This window comes from Salmo trutta, chromosome 32, assembly GCF_901001165.1.
Source record: "Salmo trutta chromosome 32, fSalTru1.1, whole genome shotgun sequence".
Classification (NCBI taxonomy): Eukaryota; Metazoa; Chordata; class Actinopteri; order Salmoniformes; family Salmonidae; genus Salmo; species Salmo trutta.
In genome coordinates, this window is record NC_042988.1 from 4,577,717 (window position 1) to 4,599,152 (window position 21,436).

The window sequence follows — 21,436 nt, forward strand, 5'->3', positions numbered from 1 at the left end:
GGTTTAGTGTTTTAATTTTAGGTCCCAAATACAATGCCTTTAGTTTTTGAAATTCATGTATTTAGGACTAACTTATTTCTTGCCACTCATTCTGAAACTGACTGCAGCTCTTAAGTGTTGCAGTGATTTCACCTGCTGTGGTAGCTGATGTGTATAGTGTTGAGTCATCAGCATACATAGACACACAGGCTTCACTTAGCACCAGTGGCAAGTCATTAGTAAAGATTGAAAAAGTAAGGGGCCTAGACAGCTGCCCCCCTAAATGTGCAGAATGAAATGATTTTTACATAACACATTTTTGCTATCGTTCTTTTTTTACATCTGTTATTAGAAAGTGGCAAGGATGATGATTATTAACATGGTCTTTTGCCTGCTAATGCCTGCAATGCAGTGAAGAAAACGATATGACAACAATAACGTCTAATGTAACTGGCCCCTCTAACAGTACAACTGGCCCCAGTTGAAATGGTGTAGAACCGCCACTGGCAGTGATTACACCTGCAGTGGTAGCTGATGTGTATAGTGTTGAGTCATCAGCGTACACAGACACACAGGCTTCACTCAGCGCCAGTGGCAGGTCATTAGTAAAGATAGAAAAAGTAAGGGGCCTAAACAGCTGCTCTGGGGAATGCCTGACTCTACCTAGATTATGTTGGAGAGGATTCCATTAAAGAACACCCTCTGTGTTCTGTTAGACAGGTAACTCTACATCCACAATATAGCAGGGGATGTAAAGCCATAATACTTACACTTTTTCCAGCAGCAGATTATGATCAATAACGTCAAACTCTAATAATTTATTTAACCTTTATTTAACGAGGCAAGTCGGTTACAAACAACTTCTTATTTACAATGACGGCCTACACTGGGCCAATTGTGCACCACCCATTCTCGAGTTTGTTGAGCAGAGGCTGTTTATGTTTTGGTTCTACAAAGCTGTGTCCATAATAACATACAACAATCAATTAATTGCATTCAATATATTTTTCTTCTCTATGCTGCCTGCAGCATGATCTATTTTGCCTACGACCATATGACAGACAGTTGTTGGTCGGAGCACATCACCAAAGGTTTGCATATTAGTCTTGCTGTATAATTCATTGCGGCCAGCAGGTCAAACTAACTAAACTAACAAACAAACTAATATAATTCACTCAGAAAAAAACAAATCATGAGTCATGACTCTTGAGTCAGTAAAAAGTTGTTCCAAAAGAATTAATCGTTCTTGAACTGCACGTCATTTGCCAGAGGTTGACACCATAGGTCCCAAGGTGGTGTGGCAAAATGTGTAAGTGTCTTTTCTGGGGCCTAGAGTGTTTCCTGATCTCATGACCTGGTCAGGTTTAACTCTGGGTCCTATTCGTAGGACATGACAAAATATTATTGTTTTAGGTAGCTTCCCTTTTCATCTGTGCTATGACTATAGGACTGAGAGTTTTCTTGTCAGGTTATGTGGATTGGAAACACTCCTGGCCTAAGGTGGATCAAACTCTTTCAAACTACCACAAACCTTGCTCTTACTCATTTTGAATCTGATACCAAAAGAGCTAGAGACAACAACTTCAATGGACAACATACTCTTGTGTTTGATTAACTATTCTAACCAAACTTGCTTTACCAGTTCATATCAGTAGGTGTCACTATACACTAGCTAGTCGAAAAAGACTGATGCCATGATAGCTGCCTGTCTCTGTATATGTGAAAGTTCTGATTGTGTTAGCTGGAATCCATCAATTAATTCTTTCTGCATTAGCCATCCATGTGTTACGGTTGGACAAACGTGTTTATTTCTTTTTCCTTTTTAAGACAGTGAAATTTGCACCACAAACATTTGTAAATAACCACCAGAATTGGAAATAAAATAAGATGCCAACAAACATTACTGGACTAACAAACTGTCTGACAAACCTTTTCAGGAACTTCAGTATCCCATGGCTTTGGATAGCAGCTAGAGATCGTTTCATCTTTATCCTGTGCCAAACACATTTATTCAGTGAGTCTATTGATAAAAGTCACCTCGTCCGAGAGAGATTTACATGGTTATCAAAACCTCACGCCAAGGTAAGCCAACACGAAACACAGCCCTTATTTTAAGTGTTTCTGAAATCCTCTATGGGAAAAATGAATGGTGGAAAAATGATTGGAACCATCACCCTGTTTGACGGCTAGGTTTTATAGGTATTATGACACCTCTACTATTAACACATAGAAAGAACCAGGGCAGCTAGGTGTCTCACTTCCGGTTCCGGTGACATGCATTGAAACATGGCTTTATTTTGCAAAATATCTGTGAATTAACAGACTTATTTTCAAATAATGTTCAACATCACATTCAGGTGTGGACGTTCACTGTCTAACAAAGAACAATAGCAGGTCTATTTCGCTCCAGCAGCTGGCATATTCTGTCCATTCACAATTAATCTGTGGGAACATGGCAGCTCTCAACACCCGACAACTGAAAGAGGTGATTGTTAGCGAGGAAATTACCCCCGACCACCCCTGTCTCAGTCTCCAGAAAATAGTACCAGTTAAAAGTTTGGACACAGCTACTCATTCAAGGGTTTTTCTTCATTTTACATTGTAGAATAATAGTGAAGACATAAAAACTATGAAAAAACACATATGGAAACATGTAGTAACCAAAAAAGTGTTAAACAAATCAAAATATATTTTATTTTTGAGATGCCTTGATGAGAGCTTTGCACACTCTTGGTATTCTCTCAACTAGCTTCATGAGGTATTTTCAAGAGGTAATTTCAAGAACTTTCATCAAGTGCAGTCGCAAAAACCATCAAGCGCTATGATGAAACTGGCTCTCATGAGGACCACCACAGGAAAGGATGACCCAGAGTTACCTCTGCTGCAGAAGATAAGTTCATTAGAGTTACCAGCCTCAGAAATAGGCAATTAACTACACCTCAGATTGCAGCCCAAAGAATTGCTTCACAGAGTTCAAGTAACAGACACATCTCAACATCAACTGTTCAGAGGAGATTGAGTGAATCAGACGTTCATGGTTGAATTGCTGCAAAGAAACCACTACTTAAGGACACCAATAAGAAGAAGAGACTTGCTTGGGCCAAGAAACACGAGCAATGAACATTAGGCCGTTGGAAATCTGTCCTTTGGTCTGATGAGTCCAAATTTGAGACTTTTGGTTCCAACCGCCATATCTTTGTGAGACGCATAGTAGGTGAACGGATGATCTCCTCACGTATGGTTCCCACTGTGAAGCATCAAGGAGGAGGTGTGATGGTGTGGGGGTGCTTTGCTGGTGACACTGTCTGTGATTAATTTTTAATTCAAGGCACCGTTAACCAGCATGGCTACCACAGCATTCTGCAGCGATACGCCATCCCATCTTGTTTGCACTTAGTGGGACTATCATTTGTTTTTCAACAGGACAATTACCCAACACACCTCCAGGCTGTGTAAGGGCTACTGACCAAGAAGAAGAGTGATGGAGTGCTGCATCAGATGACCTGGCCTCCACAATCACCCAACCTCAACCCAAAAAACAGATAAAGCAACACCTCACGGCACAACGCCTCTCCCATATTTGACCTAGATAGTTTGTGTGTATGCATTGATATGTAGGCTACGTGTGCCTTTAAAAAAAATGTATGTAGTTTTGTCTTTAAGCCGCTCTTGTCTGCTGATGTTCTGTGTTATGTTATGTTTCATGTTTTGTGTGGACCCCAGGAAGAGTAGCTGCTGCTTTTGCAACAGCTAATGGGCATCGTAATAAAATACTAAATACCAAAATGAGATGGTTTGGGATGAGTTGGACCGCAGAGTGAAGGAAAAGCAGCCAACAGGTGCTCAGCATATGTGGGAACTCCTTCAAGACTGTTGGAAAAGCATTCCAGGTGAATCTGGTTGAGAGAATGCCAAGAGTATGCAAAGTTGTCATCAAGGCAAAGCGTGGCTACTTTGAAGAATCTAAAATCTCAAATATATTTTGATTTGTTTAGCACTTTTTTTAGTTACTACATGATTGCATATGTGTTATTTCATAGTTTTGATGTCTTCTCTATTATTCTACAATGTGAAAAATAGTAAAAATAAAGAAAATTCCTTGAATGAGTAGGTGTGTCCAAACTTTTGATTGGTTCTGTGCATTCTACAATAGTCTATGTGCAGAGGGGCTAGTGTAATTCTCCTGTCTTATCTTATCTATATCTATAGTGCTGCAGAGATGGGCCTGAGCCCTACGACCATTGCATCATTACTACCTGGCCTGAAGACTCCCCAGTCCACCTGGTTTTGCCTGCAGCTGTGGAACCCTGACCTGTTCACTGGACATGTTACTTTATCCCGGGACCTGCTGTTTAGTTTCTCCTCTGTCTCCATCGACCTCTCAACCTCTGAATGCTGGGCTATGAGAAGCCAACTGACCTTTACTCCTGAGGTGCTGACTTGTTGCGTCCTCTATAACCACTGTGATTATTATTTGACCCCACCTATGAACGTCTAAACATCTTGAAGAACCATCTGGCCTTAATGGCCATATACAGTGCATTCAGAAAGTATTCAGACCCCTTGACTTTTTCCACATTTTGTGACGTTAACCTGTTGGGGATAGGGGGCAGTATTTGCACGGCCGGATAAAAAACGTACCCGATTTAATCTGGTTACTACTCCTGCCCAGTAACTAGAATATGCATATAATTGTTTGATTTGGATAGAAAACACCCTAAAGTTTCTAAAACTGTTTGAATGGTGTCTGTGAGTATAACAGAACTCATTTGGCAGGCCAAAACCTGAGAAGATTCCAAACAGGAAGCGCTCTCTCTGACCATTTCTTGGCCTTCTTGATCATCTCTAACCAAAACAGGGGATCTCTGGCATAACGTGACATTTTCTATCGCTCCCATAAGCTCTCAGAAGGCGCCAGAACGATGAATGGTGACTTTGCAGGCCATGGCTGAAGTGCTTCGAAGTACGGTAATGGAATATTTTGAATTTTTTTGTCACGAAACGCGTCGGGCGAGTCACCCTTCTTTACCCTTCGGATAGTGTCTTGAACGCACGAACAAAACGCTGCTTTTTGGATATAACTATGGATTATTTGGAACCAAACCAACATTTGTTATTGAAGTAGAAGTCCTGGGAGTGCATTCTGATGAAGAACAGCAAAGGTAATCAAACCTTTCTAATAGTAAATCGGAGTTTGGTGAGTACCACACTTGGTGGGTGTCAAAATAGCTAGCCTGTGACGGCCGGGCTATCTACTCAGAATATTGCAAAATGTGCTTTCACCGAAAAGCTATTTTAAAATCGGACATAGCGAGTGCATAAAGGAGTTCTGTATCTATAATTCTTAAAATAATTGTTATGTTTTTTGTGAACGTTTATCGTGAGTAATTTAGTAAATTCACCGGAAGTGTTCGGTGGGAATGCTAGTCACATGCTAGTCACATGCTAATGTAAAAAGCTGGTTTTTGATATAAATATGAACTTGATTGAACAAAACATGCATGTATTGTATAACATAATGTCCTAGGATTGTCATCTGATGAAGATCATCAAAGGTTAGTGCTGCATTTAGCTGTGGTTTGGGTTTATGTGACATTATATGCTAGCTTGAAAAATGTGTGTCTGATTATTTCTGGCTGGGTACTCTGCTGACATAATCTAATGTTTTGCTTTCGTTGTAAAGCCTTTTTGAAATCGGACAGTGTGGTTAGATTAACGAGAGTCTTGTCTTTAAAATTGTGTAAAATAGTCATATGTTTGAGAAATTGAAGTAATAGCATTTCTAAGGTATTTGAATATCGCGCTACGGCAAGCATCCCACCTAGCCCATAGAGGTTAAAGCCTTATTCTAAAGCAGATTTTAAAAAATCTCCCCGTCATCAGTCTACACACAATACCCCATAATGACACAGCAAAAACAGGTTTTCAGACATTTTTGAAAATCTCTATTAAGAAAAAAACCCTGGCAATGTCACATTTACGTAAGTATTCAGACCCTTTACTCAGTACTTTGTTGAAGAACCTTTGGCAGCGATTACAGCCTGGCGTGTTCTTGGGTATGACACTACAAGCTTGGCACACCTGTATTTGTCACATTCTTCTCTGCAGATCCTCTCAAGCTGTGTCAGGTTGGATGGGGAGCTACACAGCTATTTTCAGTTCTCTCCAGAGATGTTCGATCAGGTTCATGTCCGGGCTCTGGCTGGGCCACTCAAGGACATTCAGAGACTTGTCCCGAAGCTACTCCTGCGTTGTCTTGGCTGTGTGCTTAGAGTCGTTGTCCTGTTGGAAGGTGAACCTTCGCCCCAGTCTGAGGTTCTGAATGCTCTGGAGCAGGTTTTCATCAAGAATCTCTCTGTACCTTTCTACATTCATCTTTCCCTCGATCCTTACTAGTCTCCCAGTCCCTGCCACTGAAAAACATCCCCACAGCATGATGCTGCCATAACCATGATTCACTGTAGGGATGGTGCCAGGTTTGCTCCAGACGTGACGCTTGGCATTCAGGCCAAAAAGTTCAGTCTTGGTTTCATCAGACCAGAGAATCTTATTTCTCATGGTCTGAGAGTCTTTAGATGCCTTTTGGTAAAATACAAGCGGGCTGTCATGTGCCTTTTACTGAGGAGTGTCTTCCGTCTGGCCACTCTCCCATAAAGGCCTGATTGGTGGAGTGCTGCAGAGATGGTTGTCCTTCTGGAAGGTTCCCCCATCTACACAGAGGAACTCTAGAGCTCTGTCAGAGTGATCGTCGGGTTCTTGATCCCCTCCCGGACCAAGGCCCTTCTTCTCCGATTGCTCAGTTTGGCTGGGCGGCCAGTTCTAGGAAGAGGAAGAGTCTTAGTGGTTCCAAACTTCTTCCATTTTTGAATGATGGAGGCCACTGTGTTCTTGGGGACCTTCAATGCTGCAGACATTTTTTGGTACCCTTCCCCAGATGTGTGCCTCGACACAATCCTGTCTCGGAGCTCTACAAACAATTCCTTGGACCTTTTGCTCTGACATGCACTGTCAACTGTGGGACCTTATATAGACAGGTGTGTGCCTTTCCAAATCATGTCCAATCAATTGAATGTACCATAGGTGGACTCCAATCAAGTTGTAGATGTAGCGCAAGGATTATCAATGGAAACAGGATGCATCTGAGCTCAATATCGAGTCTCATGGCAAAGGGTCTGTATACTTATGTAAATAAGGTATTTCTCGTTTTTGCAAAAATGTCTGAAAACCTGTTTTCACTTTGTCATTATGTCGTATTAGGTGTAGATTTATGAGGGGAAAAATGTATTGTATCCATTTTAGAATAAGGTTGTAACATAACAAAATGTGGAAAAAGTCAAGGGGTCTAAATTATTTCCAAATGCACTGTATCATACTAAATGGAGGGATACAAATTGACATCCCAAATCCTACAAATTTCCCCTGAGGCCCTTGTGCACAGTCATTTCACAACATTTCTTAATGCAATCCGGGGAGAAACACACTTTGAAAGCAGCTTTCATGGCCACTGTTAAGAGGGAGATCCTAGCTTTCCATTACTACTACATTTATTTCTGCTCTTAAAAATATGTGAACTGCACCATTTTAAAACATGAGTTTTTAGAAACAGCTTGGTTTAGGCGTTACAGGAGGTATATGTGTCACGTCCTGACCAGCAATAGGGGTTATTTGTATTGTAGTTTGGTCAGGACGTGGCAGGGGGTATTTGTTTTATGTGGTTCGGGGTGGTTGGTTGTTTAGAAGGGTATTTGATTTATTATTTCCGGGTTTTGGGCTATGTTATATGTTTTGTATTTCTATGTTCATTCTAGTATTAGTATTTCTTTGTTTAGGTCATTGGGTGTTGGACTCTCAATTGGAGGCATGTGTTTCCTAGTTGCCTCTGATTGAGAGTCCTGTATATAGGTATGTGTTTGTGTTGGTAGTTTGTGGGAGGTTGTGCTAGGTATAGCCTTAATGCCCTGTTATTCAGCGGTGTGTATTGTGTACGTGTTTATTTTGGTTTTTCCTTCTTTGCCAATTCAATAAAAGAAGATGAGTGCACATAACCCTGCTGCGTTTTGGTCCGACAATGACTTTTCTTTATCATCTGACGAAGAAGATTGTGACAATATGTATACATCAATGCATCGCTTAGCCATTCTAGCATTGTCCAGAGTGGCTTGCCAAGTGGTTGTTAGCAAGCTGACAGCAGGCTAGGTATCAACAGCCAATCCAGAACATGTTGGAAACTATAGTGAACTTCTATTGGTCAATTGTGCCATGATATTGCCGAGTATTAGCATAAACTTCATGGTTTCGTTCTGTAAGACGGAACAATGGGCAGCATTGAATTCAACGGACACGGTACTGTGCTGAACAACCAATTGAAAAATGGTAATCACCGCCAGAGGGCTAAATGTATTTTATTTTATTTGTATTTTTTATTTAACCGTTATTTGACTAGGCAAGTCAGTTAATGACGGCCTACCAAAAGGAATAAGGGATGGGGGCTAAATTACATAAAAATATATGACAAAACACACATCACGACAAGAGAGACAACACAACACTACATAAAGAGACAATAACATAGCATGGTAGGCAGTAACATAATTCTGTTGTAACAGATAGGCCTACATTATTCAGTGTTTGTACATCCTTGGCTGAGTACCAGTGGAAAGTTTGGGACAGTCAAGTCAGCAATAGCCTATGTTGCCAGCAACAAGATAATGTTTTGAGTTCATGATCTAGCTAATGATTAGCTCACTGGGGTAAATGAAGATGGACAACCCCATGCTACAGGTTATCATGCTTATTGCTAAATAACATACCTGCCTGATAATATGGACCGATATGGTGTTGGGCTCATTTCTAGAAGGGAAAATTATATTTTACATCGTGTCAGCATAATTTTATTTTAATTCATTTTGGAGTAATAAAATCAGTCTGAAAAGTCCAAAGTAATTAGCTTCTCAGTCAATATTTGCAGTGTTAACCCTTCTTTTTCAAGACCTCTGTAATCTGCCCTGGCATGCTGTCAATTAACTTCTGGGCCACATCCTGACTGATGGCAGCCCATTCTTGCATAATCAATGCTTGGAGTTTGTGGGTTTTTGTTTGTCCACCCGCCTCTTGAGGATTGACCACAAGTTCTCAATGGGATTAAGGTCTGGGGAGTTTCCTGGCCATGAACCCAAAATATTGATGTTTTGTTCCCCGAGCCACTTAGTTATCACTTTTGCCTTATGGCAAGGTGCTCCATCATGCTGGAAAAGGCATTGTTCGTCACCAAACTGTTCTTGGATGGTTGGGAGAAGTTGCTCTCGGAGGATGTGTTGGTACCATTCTTTATTCATGGCTGAGTTCTTCGACAAAATTGTGAGTGAGCCCACTCACTTGGCTGAGAAGCAACCCCACACATGAATGGTCCAGGATGCTTTACTGTTGGAATGACACAGGACTGATGGTAGCGCTCACCTTGTCTTCTCCGGACAAGCTTTTCTCCAGATGCCCCAAACAATCGGAAAGGGGATTCATCAGAGAAAATTACTTTACCCCAGTCCTCAGCAGTCCAATCCCTGTACCTTTTGCAGAATATCAGTCTGTCCCTGATGTTTTTCCTGGAGAGAAGTGGCTTCTTTGCTGCCCTTCTTGACACCAGGCCATCCTCCAAAAGTCTTCGTCTCACTGTGCGTGCAGATGCACTCACACCTACCTGCTGCCATTCCTGAGCAAGATCTGTACTGGTGGTACCCAGATCCCGCAGCTGAATCAACTTTGGGAGATGGTCCTGGCGCTTGACTTTCTTGGGCGCCCCGAAGCCTTCTTCATAACAATTGAACCGCTCTCCTTGAAGTTCTTGATGATCCAATAAATGGTTGATTTAGGTGCAATCTTACTGGCAGCAATATCCTTGCCTGTGAAGCCCTTTTTGTGCAAAGCAATGATGACGGCACGTGTTTCCTTGCAGGTAACCATGGTTGACAGAGGAAGAACAATGATTCCAAGCACCACCTTCATTTCGAAGCTTCCAGTCTGTTATTCGAACTCAATCAGCATGACAGAGTGATCTCGAACCTTGTCCTCGTCAACACTCATACCGGTGTTAATGACAGAATCACTGACATGATGTCAGCTGGTTCTTTTGTGGCAGGGCTGAAATGCAGTGGAAATGTTTATTTGGGATTCAGTTCATTTGCATGGCAAAGAGGGACTTTGCAATGAATTGCAATTCATCTGATCACTCTTCATAACATTCTGGAGTACAGTATATGCAAATTGACATCATACAATCTGAGGCAGCAGACTTTGTGAAAATTTATATTTGTGTCATTCTCAAAACTTTTGGCCACGACTGTACATGAAAATTGATTTGGAATGGCCTAGTCAAAGTCCAGACCTAATCCCAATGTAGATGTAGTGGCAGGACTTGAAATGAGCAGTTCATGCTTGAAAACCCACAAATTACGCTGAATTAAAGCAGTTCTGAATGCAAGAGTGGGACAAAATTCTTCCACAGCAATGTGAGAGACTGATCAACAACTACAGGAAGCATTTGGTTGCAGTCGTTGCAGCTAAAGGTGGCAATACCAATTATTGAGTGTAATGGGGCAATAACTTTTTAACACAGGGGAATATGGTGTTGCGTAACTTGGTTAATTAAATAGATAAAATTAAGTATCCATTCTTTTGTTATTTGTAAACTCATGTTCCCTTTATCTAATATAATGTTTTGGTTGAAGATCTGATAACATTCAGTTACAAAAACATGCAAAAATAGAGAAAATCAGAAAAGGGGAAATACTTTTTTTATATAAACACTGAGTGTATAAAACATTAAGAACAACTTCCTAATATTGAATTGCAAACGCCCCTTTTTCCCTCAGAACAGCCTTCTACAGGGATGCTGGCCCATGTTGACTCCAATGCTTCCCACAGTTGTGTTAAATTGGCTGGATGTCCCTATGGGAGGTGGACCATTCTTGATACACATGGGAAACTATTGAGTGTGAAAAACCCAGGGTTTTGGTGATGATTTTCTAAACTGTTAGTTAGACCAACAATTTAAAGTAATATTGAAAAATATTGTTATTTGAGTTGTTTTTGGGGTATATTGGCCAAATGATCAGGAAAGTTGTTGGTGTATTTTCCCTCCAACATTCATCAGAAACAACCATATAACAGTTATTTGTTTAAAAATGCCTTAGTAAGTTACATAGTATATGATACTGCTGTTTTCTCATTCTTCCCTTTTTTTCCCTGGTCTCAGCACATTTTCGCCCACTCACCATGGTCAAGTCTGTTTACACAGTCATGAGACCGAGACTCCTTCCACCATTGTCACGGTGATAGCAGAAAAGAATGGCCTTCAGGCCAAAGATGGTGGGTAACTGAAGGCAGTTCACTCAGGCCTTTTACCATTGTATGCTTAAGCATGTTCCAGTTTAGGTCACATAACAGCGCGAGCTCTAAAGATAGATGGGGGACAATAAATTCACATATGGTGCCCAGGGCACAGCTGGGGGCAGAAGGTGGTCTGGGGGGGCAGAAGGAGTAGGATAAGGGTACGGCTAAGGGCTATAAGAACTGGTCGTCTAGTATGTTCGGAACAGAGAGTAAAAGGAGCAGGTTTCTGGGCGTGGTAGAATAGATTCAATGCATTATGTACAGACAAAGGAATGGTAGGATGTGAATACCGTGGATGTAAACCTAGGCATTGAGTGACGATGAGAGAGGTATTGTCTCTATAGACATCAATTAAACCAGGTGAGGTCACCTCATGTTTGGGAGGTGGGACAAGAGGGTTAGCTGAGGCATATTGAGCAGGGCTGGAGGCACTACAGTGAAGTAAGGCAATAATCACTAACCAAAACAGCAATGGACAAGGCATATTGACATTAGGGAGAGACAAGCGTAGCCGAGTGATCGTAGGGTCCAATGAGTAGCTGGACGGGCTGGAGACACGGTGATTCAGACAGCTAGTGGGCCGGGTCTAGCAGGCCAACAGAAGGGCCTTAGAGGGACGTCGCGACGGAAGAAGTCTGTTGTCGCCCCCTTGTGTGGTTACGTCGGCAAACCAGTCGTGATTTATCAGCAGGGGTTCTGTGTAGTAAAAGGGTCCAGGCCAATTGGCAAAATAGGTATAGTAGCCTAAGAAATTGACTGATGGACCACTTCAGCTACCAAACCGGTATGCTCTAGACAGCTAGCGGGCCCTGACTAGCAGATGGGCATTCAGGGGATGTCGCGACGGAGGAGCCTGTTGAAAAACACCGGGCGGATTACGTCGGTAGTCCAGTCATGATGGATCAGCGGGGCTTCGTATCGGCAATAAAAGGGGTCCAGGCCAATTGGCAAAATAGGTATTGTAGCCCAAGGAGTGGCTGATGGACCTCTTCAGCTCGCCGGGAGATAAGCCTAGCATAGGCTAGCTCCAGGCTAATTGGTGCTTGCTTCGGGACGGGGACGTTAGCCAGGAGAAGCCAATCAGGACAGCAGCTAGCTAGCTGCGATGATCCAGGTGAAGAGGTTCAGAGCTTGCGGTAGGATTCCGGAGATATGGAGAAAAAGGAGTCTGATAAGCTCTGGGTTGAATCATGCTGTGCAGACTGGCAGGAGTTGTCCGGGCTAAAGGTTAGCTGATGACCGCTAGCAGTGGCTAGCTGACTACTAGCTAGTAGTTAGTTAGCTGGCTAGCTTCTGTTGGGGGTTCCGGTTCTAAAGTAAAGAAAATAGCAGATCCATACTATATTGTGAGAGGCGGGTTGCTGAATGTTAGTATGTTGAAGTTGGGGTTAAGAAAAATAGTAAAAAATATATGTGAAGAAAAAACATTTAAAAAAATATATCTAAAAATATATACACGGGACATGACAAGACGAAGACAAAAGATGCCTGACTGCTACGCCATCTTGGAGAAAACAATAAAAAATAAATGATCAGGTAGAACAGAAAACCAGCAGACTCCAGGCCTCATAGAGTAAGAGTTGAATACTCTTGCACTAAAATGTATAAGGCAACAGGCAAATGCACAAACTAGAGAAAACTCAGAAATATATTTTTATTTGCTATCTATCTGCGTTTTCTCTGGTACTTCTAGAACCACCTGCAACTGGACACGGACATGTATACGATAACTGGTTTCCAGAATTGGGAACGAAGAGAGTACTGCCCATACCAGGTTAGTTGTAGAATCTACTGCAATGTTTTGATTAGGCAAACCTGTAATGTCCAGAAATGCTGGATAACAACAATCTTTGGTTATATCATATCTAGTGTAGCTACAATCTATAGATTTTTTTTGCCATGGGCAGAGAGAAAAATGTTGCTGTTTTAGAGCGCAGGGATTCTTAAAAGATGGGACAATCAATTTTTTTATACAAATATTTGTCTTAATATTAACAAAATGTGAAGTTTATATTTTGACAGACCAAAGTATCAGCTATTAACACCATGTAAAGGAACAAACTATTTTATCATTAAATGCAACTAAGTGGATTCATGTCAACTCCGTCAGACACCATAAAAGGCATTACATTTGTACAATTATTGTCCAACAAGTGTTTAAAGGCCTTGATTGTTTAATGCTAACATTTAGATTATTCATGAAAGTGTAATACAAATCTCCAAACATATTTTTGTTTTGTTTTATAGCTATATTAAATGCTCCAGGGCTAATTTAGTTAGCAATCTGGCATGGTTTTCTAGATTTTGAACATAAAAGAACAATTATAAAGCTAACATTATCCCTTAGGTCTAGCACAGCAAATACATTAATTGTTGAAGCATATGTTGCAGAACAGTGATTACAATATTTGTTCAGAATATTGACAACAAAATAAATACATCTTAAGGGGGTTAGTTCCTCTGTAGAGATTGGAGAACCTTCTAGAAGGACAACCATCTCTGTAGCACTCCACCAATCAGGCCTTTATGGTAGAGTGGCCAGACGGAAGCCACTTCTCAGTAAAAGGCACATGACAGCCCACTTGGAGTTTGCCAAAAGGCACCTAAAGGACTCTTAGTCCATGAGAAGCAAGATTATCTGGTCTGATGAAACCAAGATTGAACTCTTTGGCCTGAATGCCAAGCGTCACATCTGGAGGAAACCTGGCACCATCCCTACGGTGAAGCATAGTGGTGGCAGCATCATGCTGTGGGGATGTTTTTCAGCGGCAGGGATTGGGACTCTAGTCAGGATTCAGGGAAAGCTGAACGGAGCGAAGTACAGAGAGATCCTTGATGAAATCCTGCTCCAGAGCGCTCAAAACCTCAGACTGGGCGAAGGTTTACCTTCCAACAGGACAACGACCCTAAGCACACATCCAAGACAACGCAGGAGTGGATCCGAACCTGATCGAACCTGATCGAACATCTCTGGAGAGACCTGAATATAGCTGTGCAGCGACGTTCTCTATCCAACCTGACAGAGCTTGAGAGGATCTGCAGTGAAGAATGAGAGAAACTCCCTGAATACAGGTGTGCCTAGCTTGTAGCGTCACACCCAAGAAGACTTGAGGCTGTAATCGCTGCCATTGGTGCTTCAACAAAGTATTGAGTAAAAGGTCTGAATACCAGTGGTTGACAGAGTACCCAATTGTTATAAATGAGTAAAAGTAAAGATACCGTAATAGAAAAAGACTCAAGTAAAAGTGAAACTCACCCAGTAAAATCCTACTTGAGTAAAAGTCTAAAAGTATTTTGTTTGAAATATGCTTAACCCTTGTGTAGTCTTAACATTCTGTATACTCCCCTTGTCCTAAGGGTAAAAAATGACCCGCCTGCACTAAACCCCTAAAATAAAGCAGTTTAATTGAATTTTAAACCCCAAATCTATTTTGCATGAAGAAACAACCTGTCATCCATGACAAACTTTGTGAATATCTGGGTTTTCCCTCTTCACAATGCAGAAAGACTGCATTTAATCAGTGGACACCACTCATTGTATTACAACACACCTGTCATAATTGTTTTCTTTACTAATGTAGAGGTTTATTATTATTATTATTGCTAAAGGAACTGCGTAGGTGTTAACATAATTTTTTGCAAGAGATAGCACTTGTATAGCCTAAGAAAGTAGCAGAAATGTTCAGAAAGTAGTTTTGAATGCATTTTTTTGAAGGGAAAGAATAGTAGTCTTGAACTTTTTTTGGTAACATAGTGATATATTGTTATATACTGTACAATGAGGAATTCAACTACAAAATACTAGTCTTCTCCCGTTTTTTTACCTTTGCCCCCACCCACAAGGTCTATAAACAACAACAATAAATACAAATAAAATAAGATAATAGATACAAAACAAAAACGTGAAGAACAAAAATCAATCATCTCTAATTAGCACATGTGGGACAGTATGCAAGTGTGTGTGCATGGACTTTGCAGATGTATTTCTCACATGTGCAGCACATAGTATTTGTTTTACAGTCCTTCTTTGGGTGCCAGAATTGGCATCTCCTCCTCTTGCCAGGCCCAGCTGCAGCATCAGGTGGATCAGGACAAGAATCAGCTCCCTGAACAGCTTTCACAAGTGCTGCAGAGGCTGCTGTGCAGGGGAGGCACTCCCTTCTTTGAATGTGTGGGGTTACAAGGGCCTTACCCAGCGGCTCCAGGAACACCCTCCTCTTGTTCTGTTTATCAGGCATCCAGGTAGGGTTGATCTTGTTCCATATTACGACGGCATTGTATGAGTATACATCAATGATGTTGTGGACGATGACCAGGGGCCAGTGGGCAGTCATCCTCCTGCAGCTGTAAGTTCCAATCACCTTGTCCAGGTTGTCAACGCTTCCTTTGTTGTGGTTGTAGTCCAGGATGATGGCTGGCTTCCTGTCCTCACGATCACTGATTTCAGCCGTTGTGTGCTCAGGAGGACCACATTCTTGTTCCTCTTTGGTAGGTAAGAAACTAGAGTGGTGGTGGGGGTGAAGGCAAACTTTGATGAGAAGGCCTCTCTCCCCGCTGTTGCGAGGAGAGCAGGGGGGGAGCTCAGACTTGTTCTTTATAACTGTGCCAACCATGGTGATCTTCCTCTTTAGGAGCTGCTGGCAGAGTTCATAAGAGGTGAAGAAATTGTCACACGTGACATTGTGCCTCCTCTGTCCATCTTTCACATCAAGCACAACCCCCATCCCCTGGTTCTTCTCTGGGCCTCCACCGGTTGGCTTCCCTGTGTAGACTTGCATCTTTCAAGCATAGCTGGATTGTGCGTCACAGGCCACCCATGTCTTGATGCCATACTTTGCTGGCTTGCTGGTTATATACTGCCGGAAAGGACAGAAACCTTTTGACAAAAGAGATTACTATCAGTAAATAGTATCAGTGTTACACAAAACAATCACATAAATCAATGATATTACAGCAATACAAAATGAAATTGACTGTGAAAATCACTTATATTACAGATATGAAAATAATTACTTTTGAATGGAACCAGTTGTTCATCCACTGTTACTTCAGGCCCAGAATTGTAGAGGTATGGCAGACACTCCACCCACTTCTACCTCTCTTATGGCCGTCAGTTTGTCTCTCACACGTCTTGCAGATCTTTTCTCACAGTTATCAAATCATAGCATTCTTGAGAAAGTGTGGAAGAATTTCAGTGGCATCGTGGCACGGAAAATCGGCCTTCCACTCTCTGCATCCCAGAGACTACATGTAGCCTCGTCTCGGGACCTATACACACCCGCTAAGATTAGCAGCCCTATGTAGCCACGCAGGTCAATCTCATTCATCCTTTTCTAGTTGTCTCCATATTTACGGAAACCCTCCAAATTTGTCATCTCCAGGATGATCTTTTCGATGGCTGGTGTAATGAACATGTATAATGTTGAGGTGATGTCCTGGGCATGGGCAACTGCATGCCTTGTGGGCCCTGGGGGTCGTCCTCATGACATTTTGTGCTGCCATCCTGTCCTGGTTGTAATATGGTGAGAAGGACCATGTTATTTTGCTATTCTTTGACAAAAATGTCTCTTTTAGCTTGGGGGATTTCTTCTTCATCTGAAGATGATGGATCGTGCTCTGGGTTGTATTCTTCCCCATCTTCTTCTTCAGATACCTCCTCCTCTTCTAAATCATTGTTCTCTTGTTCCTCTTGGACATCTGAAAGAATCTGATCTACAACCTGTTGGTCACTGAAACGTGCACTCATGGCTTCAGCAAAGAGAGAACTGGGAGGACTGTCATCTGCAGCACCTTTATAGCCTCTGACTGCGTTCCCCTTTAGTAAACAATACTTTCAAGAAATGTTTATCTTGTCTGAAATTGTTTTTATTTTGTCAGATTTAAAAAAAAAAATTGTCTGTGAAGTTGAGTCATTTGTGGGGTCGTGGAGGGGAGATGCTGCACATGCACAAGAAAGTTTTAGTTTTGTCTGAGTTCAATCAGTAAAACACAATCTCAATATCTCTCTCTCTGTGTGTGTGTGTGTGTGTGCGTGCGTGCATCACTGCTGAATACTTCTGTAAATGTGATATTTCCGTTTTTATTTTTTTTTAATCTGACAAAATTAAAACAATTTCAGACAAGATAAACATTTCTTGAAAGTATTGTTTACTAAAGGGGAACGCAGTCAGAGGCTATAAAGGTGCTGCAGATGACAGTCCTCCCAGTTCTCTCTTTGCTGAAGCCATGAGTGCACGTTTCAGTGACCAACAGGTTGTAGATCAGATTCTTTCAGATGTCCAGGAGGAACAAGAGAACAATGATTTAGAAGAGAAGTTATCTGAAGAAGGGGAAGAATACAACCCAGAGCACGATCATACACCTTTTATTGTATATAACTGCCTTTATTTTGCTGGACCCCATGAAGAGTAACTGCTGCCTTGACAGCAGCTAATAGGGATCCACAACGAATGCAAATGTTGGTGAATTAAGGAACATGCAAATGATTCAGACGCCATCTAGTGGCCTTTTTGGGTACATCAGATTATCACAAAACTCTGGCCCTGTGTGGCCTCATTACAAATAAAATATATTTTCAAATAGTATGACAAATCTGCTAGCATAACCCTAAATATAAACCAACTTAGCGAACACAATTACCATCTTTTATTTAAACGTACTGAATTATCTTACCATGTCAATACTTCTTGGTTGTAAATGTTGGGAGTTGTGAAAAGAAAGTTGCAGAGTTATTGAAAATGCCATTGCTGATTAGACACTACTCATTAGGCTATTTTCCCCTTTAACCAAATGGTGTACCCACTAGAAACGTATTTACCATATGGACACATTACAAATGTCTAGCAATATTTTTCAGTTTAAGAATTAAAGTCCAGCTTGCCTGTCAATTACCAAAATGAAAGTCTTCACAGTAATTTACCAGTAGCTTTGCAACCATATGACAGCTCCAATAAGCCCCTTATGGTGAACTAGAGGCTTGTAGAATCATTACTATTTTGAGTATTCAGTTCATAGTTTGCTGTAGGGGAACTATGGACATTACCACCTGAAATAAAATAAATCTTTACTCATTTTGTTTATGTCAGTAAGAGCCGTACTTCCCAGAGAAATGCGCCCTAACAGCTGGCTAACTGATTTTCCGAGCAGAACACAAGGTTATGATTGACCTCTAATAAACTTGTGATGCAGAGTAAATGTCTACATCAACTGTAGTTACCCATTTCACACTTAAGGACCTAGAGTTGACTGTTGGGCCCTTAATTGACATGGCACTATTACAAGTCATGGTAGAGGACACGCTTGGTGGTCAGAGGTAATGTCCTTTATAAAACTCATGTTAACAATAGAAGTTTATGACCCTCAGTCACTAGTAGGTCTACAATTGTCAGTATTTATCACTAGGAAATTGAGATGCTCAGTAAGACAGAGCAAAGAACCTGAATAGACTGTTAGGTCAACACTAAGAAAATATCTTGAGTGAGATATATTTTTTAATTGTTTTACAAGATGCCTTCCCTCCAAAATACAAGTGTTGTCAACAAAAACACCAATGTTACAGCTGTGTTGCACTGCACCAGTTTAACACTCTCCCCTCCCTATAAATGCAAAGCCAGTAGGATCTATCAGAGAAGCCAGGAGTCCTGGTCTGAGGCTGGATGCCGTAGCCTGGGGATGGAAGTGGTTTAGCTCTGGCCTCCCAGGGTGTGCTTGTCAAACAGGTACTCTGCCATCTTGTTTTTGACAGCATCCACTTTGGTGAGGTTGGTGATGTGGTCACCCAGCTTCTTAATGGCCTCCACCTGCTCATTCAGGTAATGGGTCTCCAGGAAGTCACACAGCTAAAGAGGGACAACACAGGTCAGACAAGAGAATAACTACAGACTATTGTAGATATAGTAACACACAAGAGCCTGGTGGTAATGGCATAAGTGCAGAGAATGTGTTTTCAGCTTTTTTCACTAGGCAAGTCAGTTAAGAACAAGTTATTTATCTACAATGACATCCTAACGTGGAACAGTGGGTTAACTGCCTTGTTCAGGGACAGAACATCTCTACCTTGTCAGCTCGGGGATTCAATCCAGCAACCTTTATTACTGGCCCAACGCTCTAACCACTAGACAACCTGCCACCCTTTATGCAAACTTATGCATTAGCTGCATTGTGTGTATAGTGTGCATCTGTGGACTATTGTGTGCATGTGAAGAAGCAGGTCACACAATCCTGTGTCATTAGTTATCAGAGCTACAACATCCTGATCATCTCTTGGGACAGTACCTGTATTCTATGTGATATAGACATGTGATGTGCAGATCCACCATAACTTACATGGGGGTCAACCTTGTCAGAGGCAATCTTGTGCAGGTCCAGCAGGGCCTGGTTCACATTCTTCTCCAGCTGCAGAGCACACTGCATGGCCTCCAGCCCATTGCCCCACTCATCACGTTCTGGCTTCTACACAGGACAGAGAGAACACAGAAGTGTTAGGGACTACTAGCAGACATTAAGGTTAGGATAAAGTGAACAGAGTTACACCCCTCACACTGTCAGTTCAGTGGTTAGAGGTAGTATGTTCAGGACTACTCCAGGTTCTCTAGATCAACTTAATGCTGTAGACACTCTCCTCCATGGATTAAAGACATTTCTATCAGTCTACAATCTAACTGAGTTTTAGATGCTCAGGGGCTCACCTTGATGTCCTGGAGTAAAATGCGTCCACCTCTCTTGTTCTGGAAGGAGAGTAGCTTGTCGGCGTGCTCCCGCTCCTCGTCGCTGTTCTCCTTGAAGAAATGCGCGAAGCCAGGCAGAGCCACATCGTCACGGGAGAAATAGAAAGCCTGGGTGGATAAACATAAGTGTGGTGGTTAGGAAAAAAAATGACATGCCTTACGTGACTCGGCATTCTGTTCTTGTTGTTGCAACTAAACTTGATGCCAATTAACCCGTCAAGGAGTTGTTACGCGCTCTGTCCAAGGTAGGATAGATTCCAGGGTTCATTTGAATGTTATATCTACCTGAAAACTCTTAATTGCAAAGTAAACCTCAAATATGAACTAGAGAGTTAAATTTCTTGACTATTAATTGTCTAGGCCTGTAGAAAAGTCAAGTGAAAAATGGCATTTAGGCCCAGGAATAATAATACACAGGTAGATCAACTAAACGGTCATCTTGGTAGACTTCTTACCATTGAAGTGTAGGTGAAGGAGGCAAACATCTCCATGTTGATCATCCGGTTGATGGCAGCTTCGCAATCGTGGTGATAGTTCTGGCGGATCTGAGACTCCATCTTGGCAGATTTTCTTTTATATCAAAATAAAGTGTAGAAAAATAAAGTTCCTTCGACTATTTTGCTATTACAGTTCAAGTAAGTGTTACTTATCAATCCGGAATGTTCTATAATGCGGGACGAAGGCAGAGGAGTTCCGTTCAATCACTGTTGAAGCAAGAACTTCTTCATGCGTCTTCTCAGACTTGTGAACTGGAAGGAGCCTTGTTCCCTCTATTTATTGTTCCGAACGGAACGCGTCAGTGAACTCCACCCTCACAGAGCGTAGCCAATCACCTTTAGAATTTCAACAGGAACTAGGCGGATCATTTGACGACGAGCCCACTGATACACCTCATGACCTAAAGCAATGATTATTTATTATATTAACAAGAGAGACGAGTGACAACTCTAACAATGGAAATACATGTGTTCAACGATTGAAGACAGGCAAGATTCTAACCAATGAGAGGGCAGGAACGCGTGTAAACAACACGCACAACTAAACGTCGTTTTTCTCAATGTTACCGGAATGCAACGTGCACCAATTTACAATATATATGTCGGCGTTTGTAAAAGCTTTTCAAAATCCTTACGTAATTTGACACTCTGTTATATACCTCCACACATAAATGGCTTTATCTCACGCAGACAAATTTTGGGCGGAGTAAATGCTCTCGCCTTGACCTCTTCATCTCGGTCTGTAATTTAATTTGTTTATTACAAAGTAACATTTTAATGGAAACGTCTAAAGAAGTAGTATCAGCCAAAAGCAATGCTACAGTGCAGGTCTAACGATAGAGGTTATTG

The 21,436-nt window shown here is 41.7% G+C and overlaps 1 protein-coding gene across 1 annotated transcript; it reads right to left on the reverse strand.

Moving 5' to 3' along the window:
• Positions 1-18,914: 18,914 nt before the first annotated feature.
• On the reverse strand, positions 18,915-20,855 carry LOC115170841 (ferritin, middle subunit-like). Its single transcript, XM_029727169.1, has 4 exons — positions 20,546-20,855; positions 20,052-20,198; positions 19,690-19,815; positions 18,915-19,202 (listed from the first exon to the last, which is right to left on the reverse strand). Exons 1-4 carry the CDS (start codon positions 20,645-20,647, stop codon positions 19,047-19,049), a joined length of 531 nt encoding a protein of 176 aa, XP_029583029.1. The 5' UTR covers positions 20,648-20,855; the 3' UTR covers positions 18,915-19,046.
• Positions 20,856-21,436: the final 581 nt, after the last annotated feature.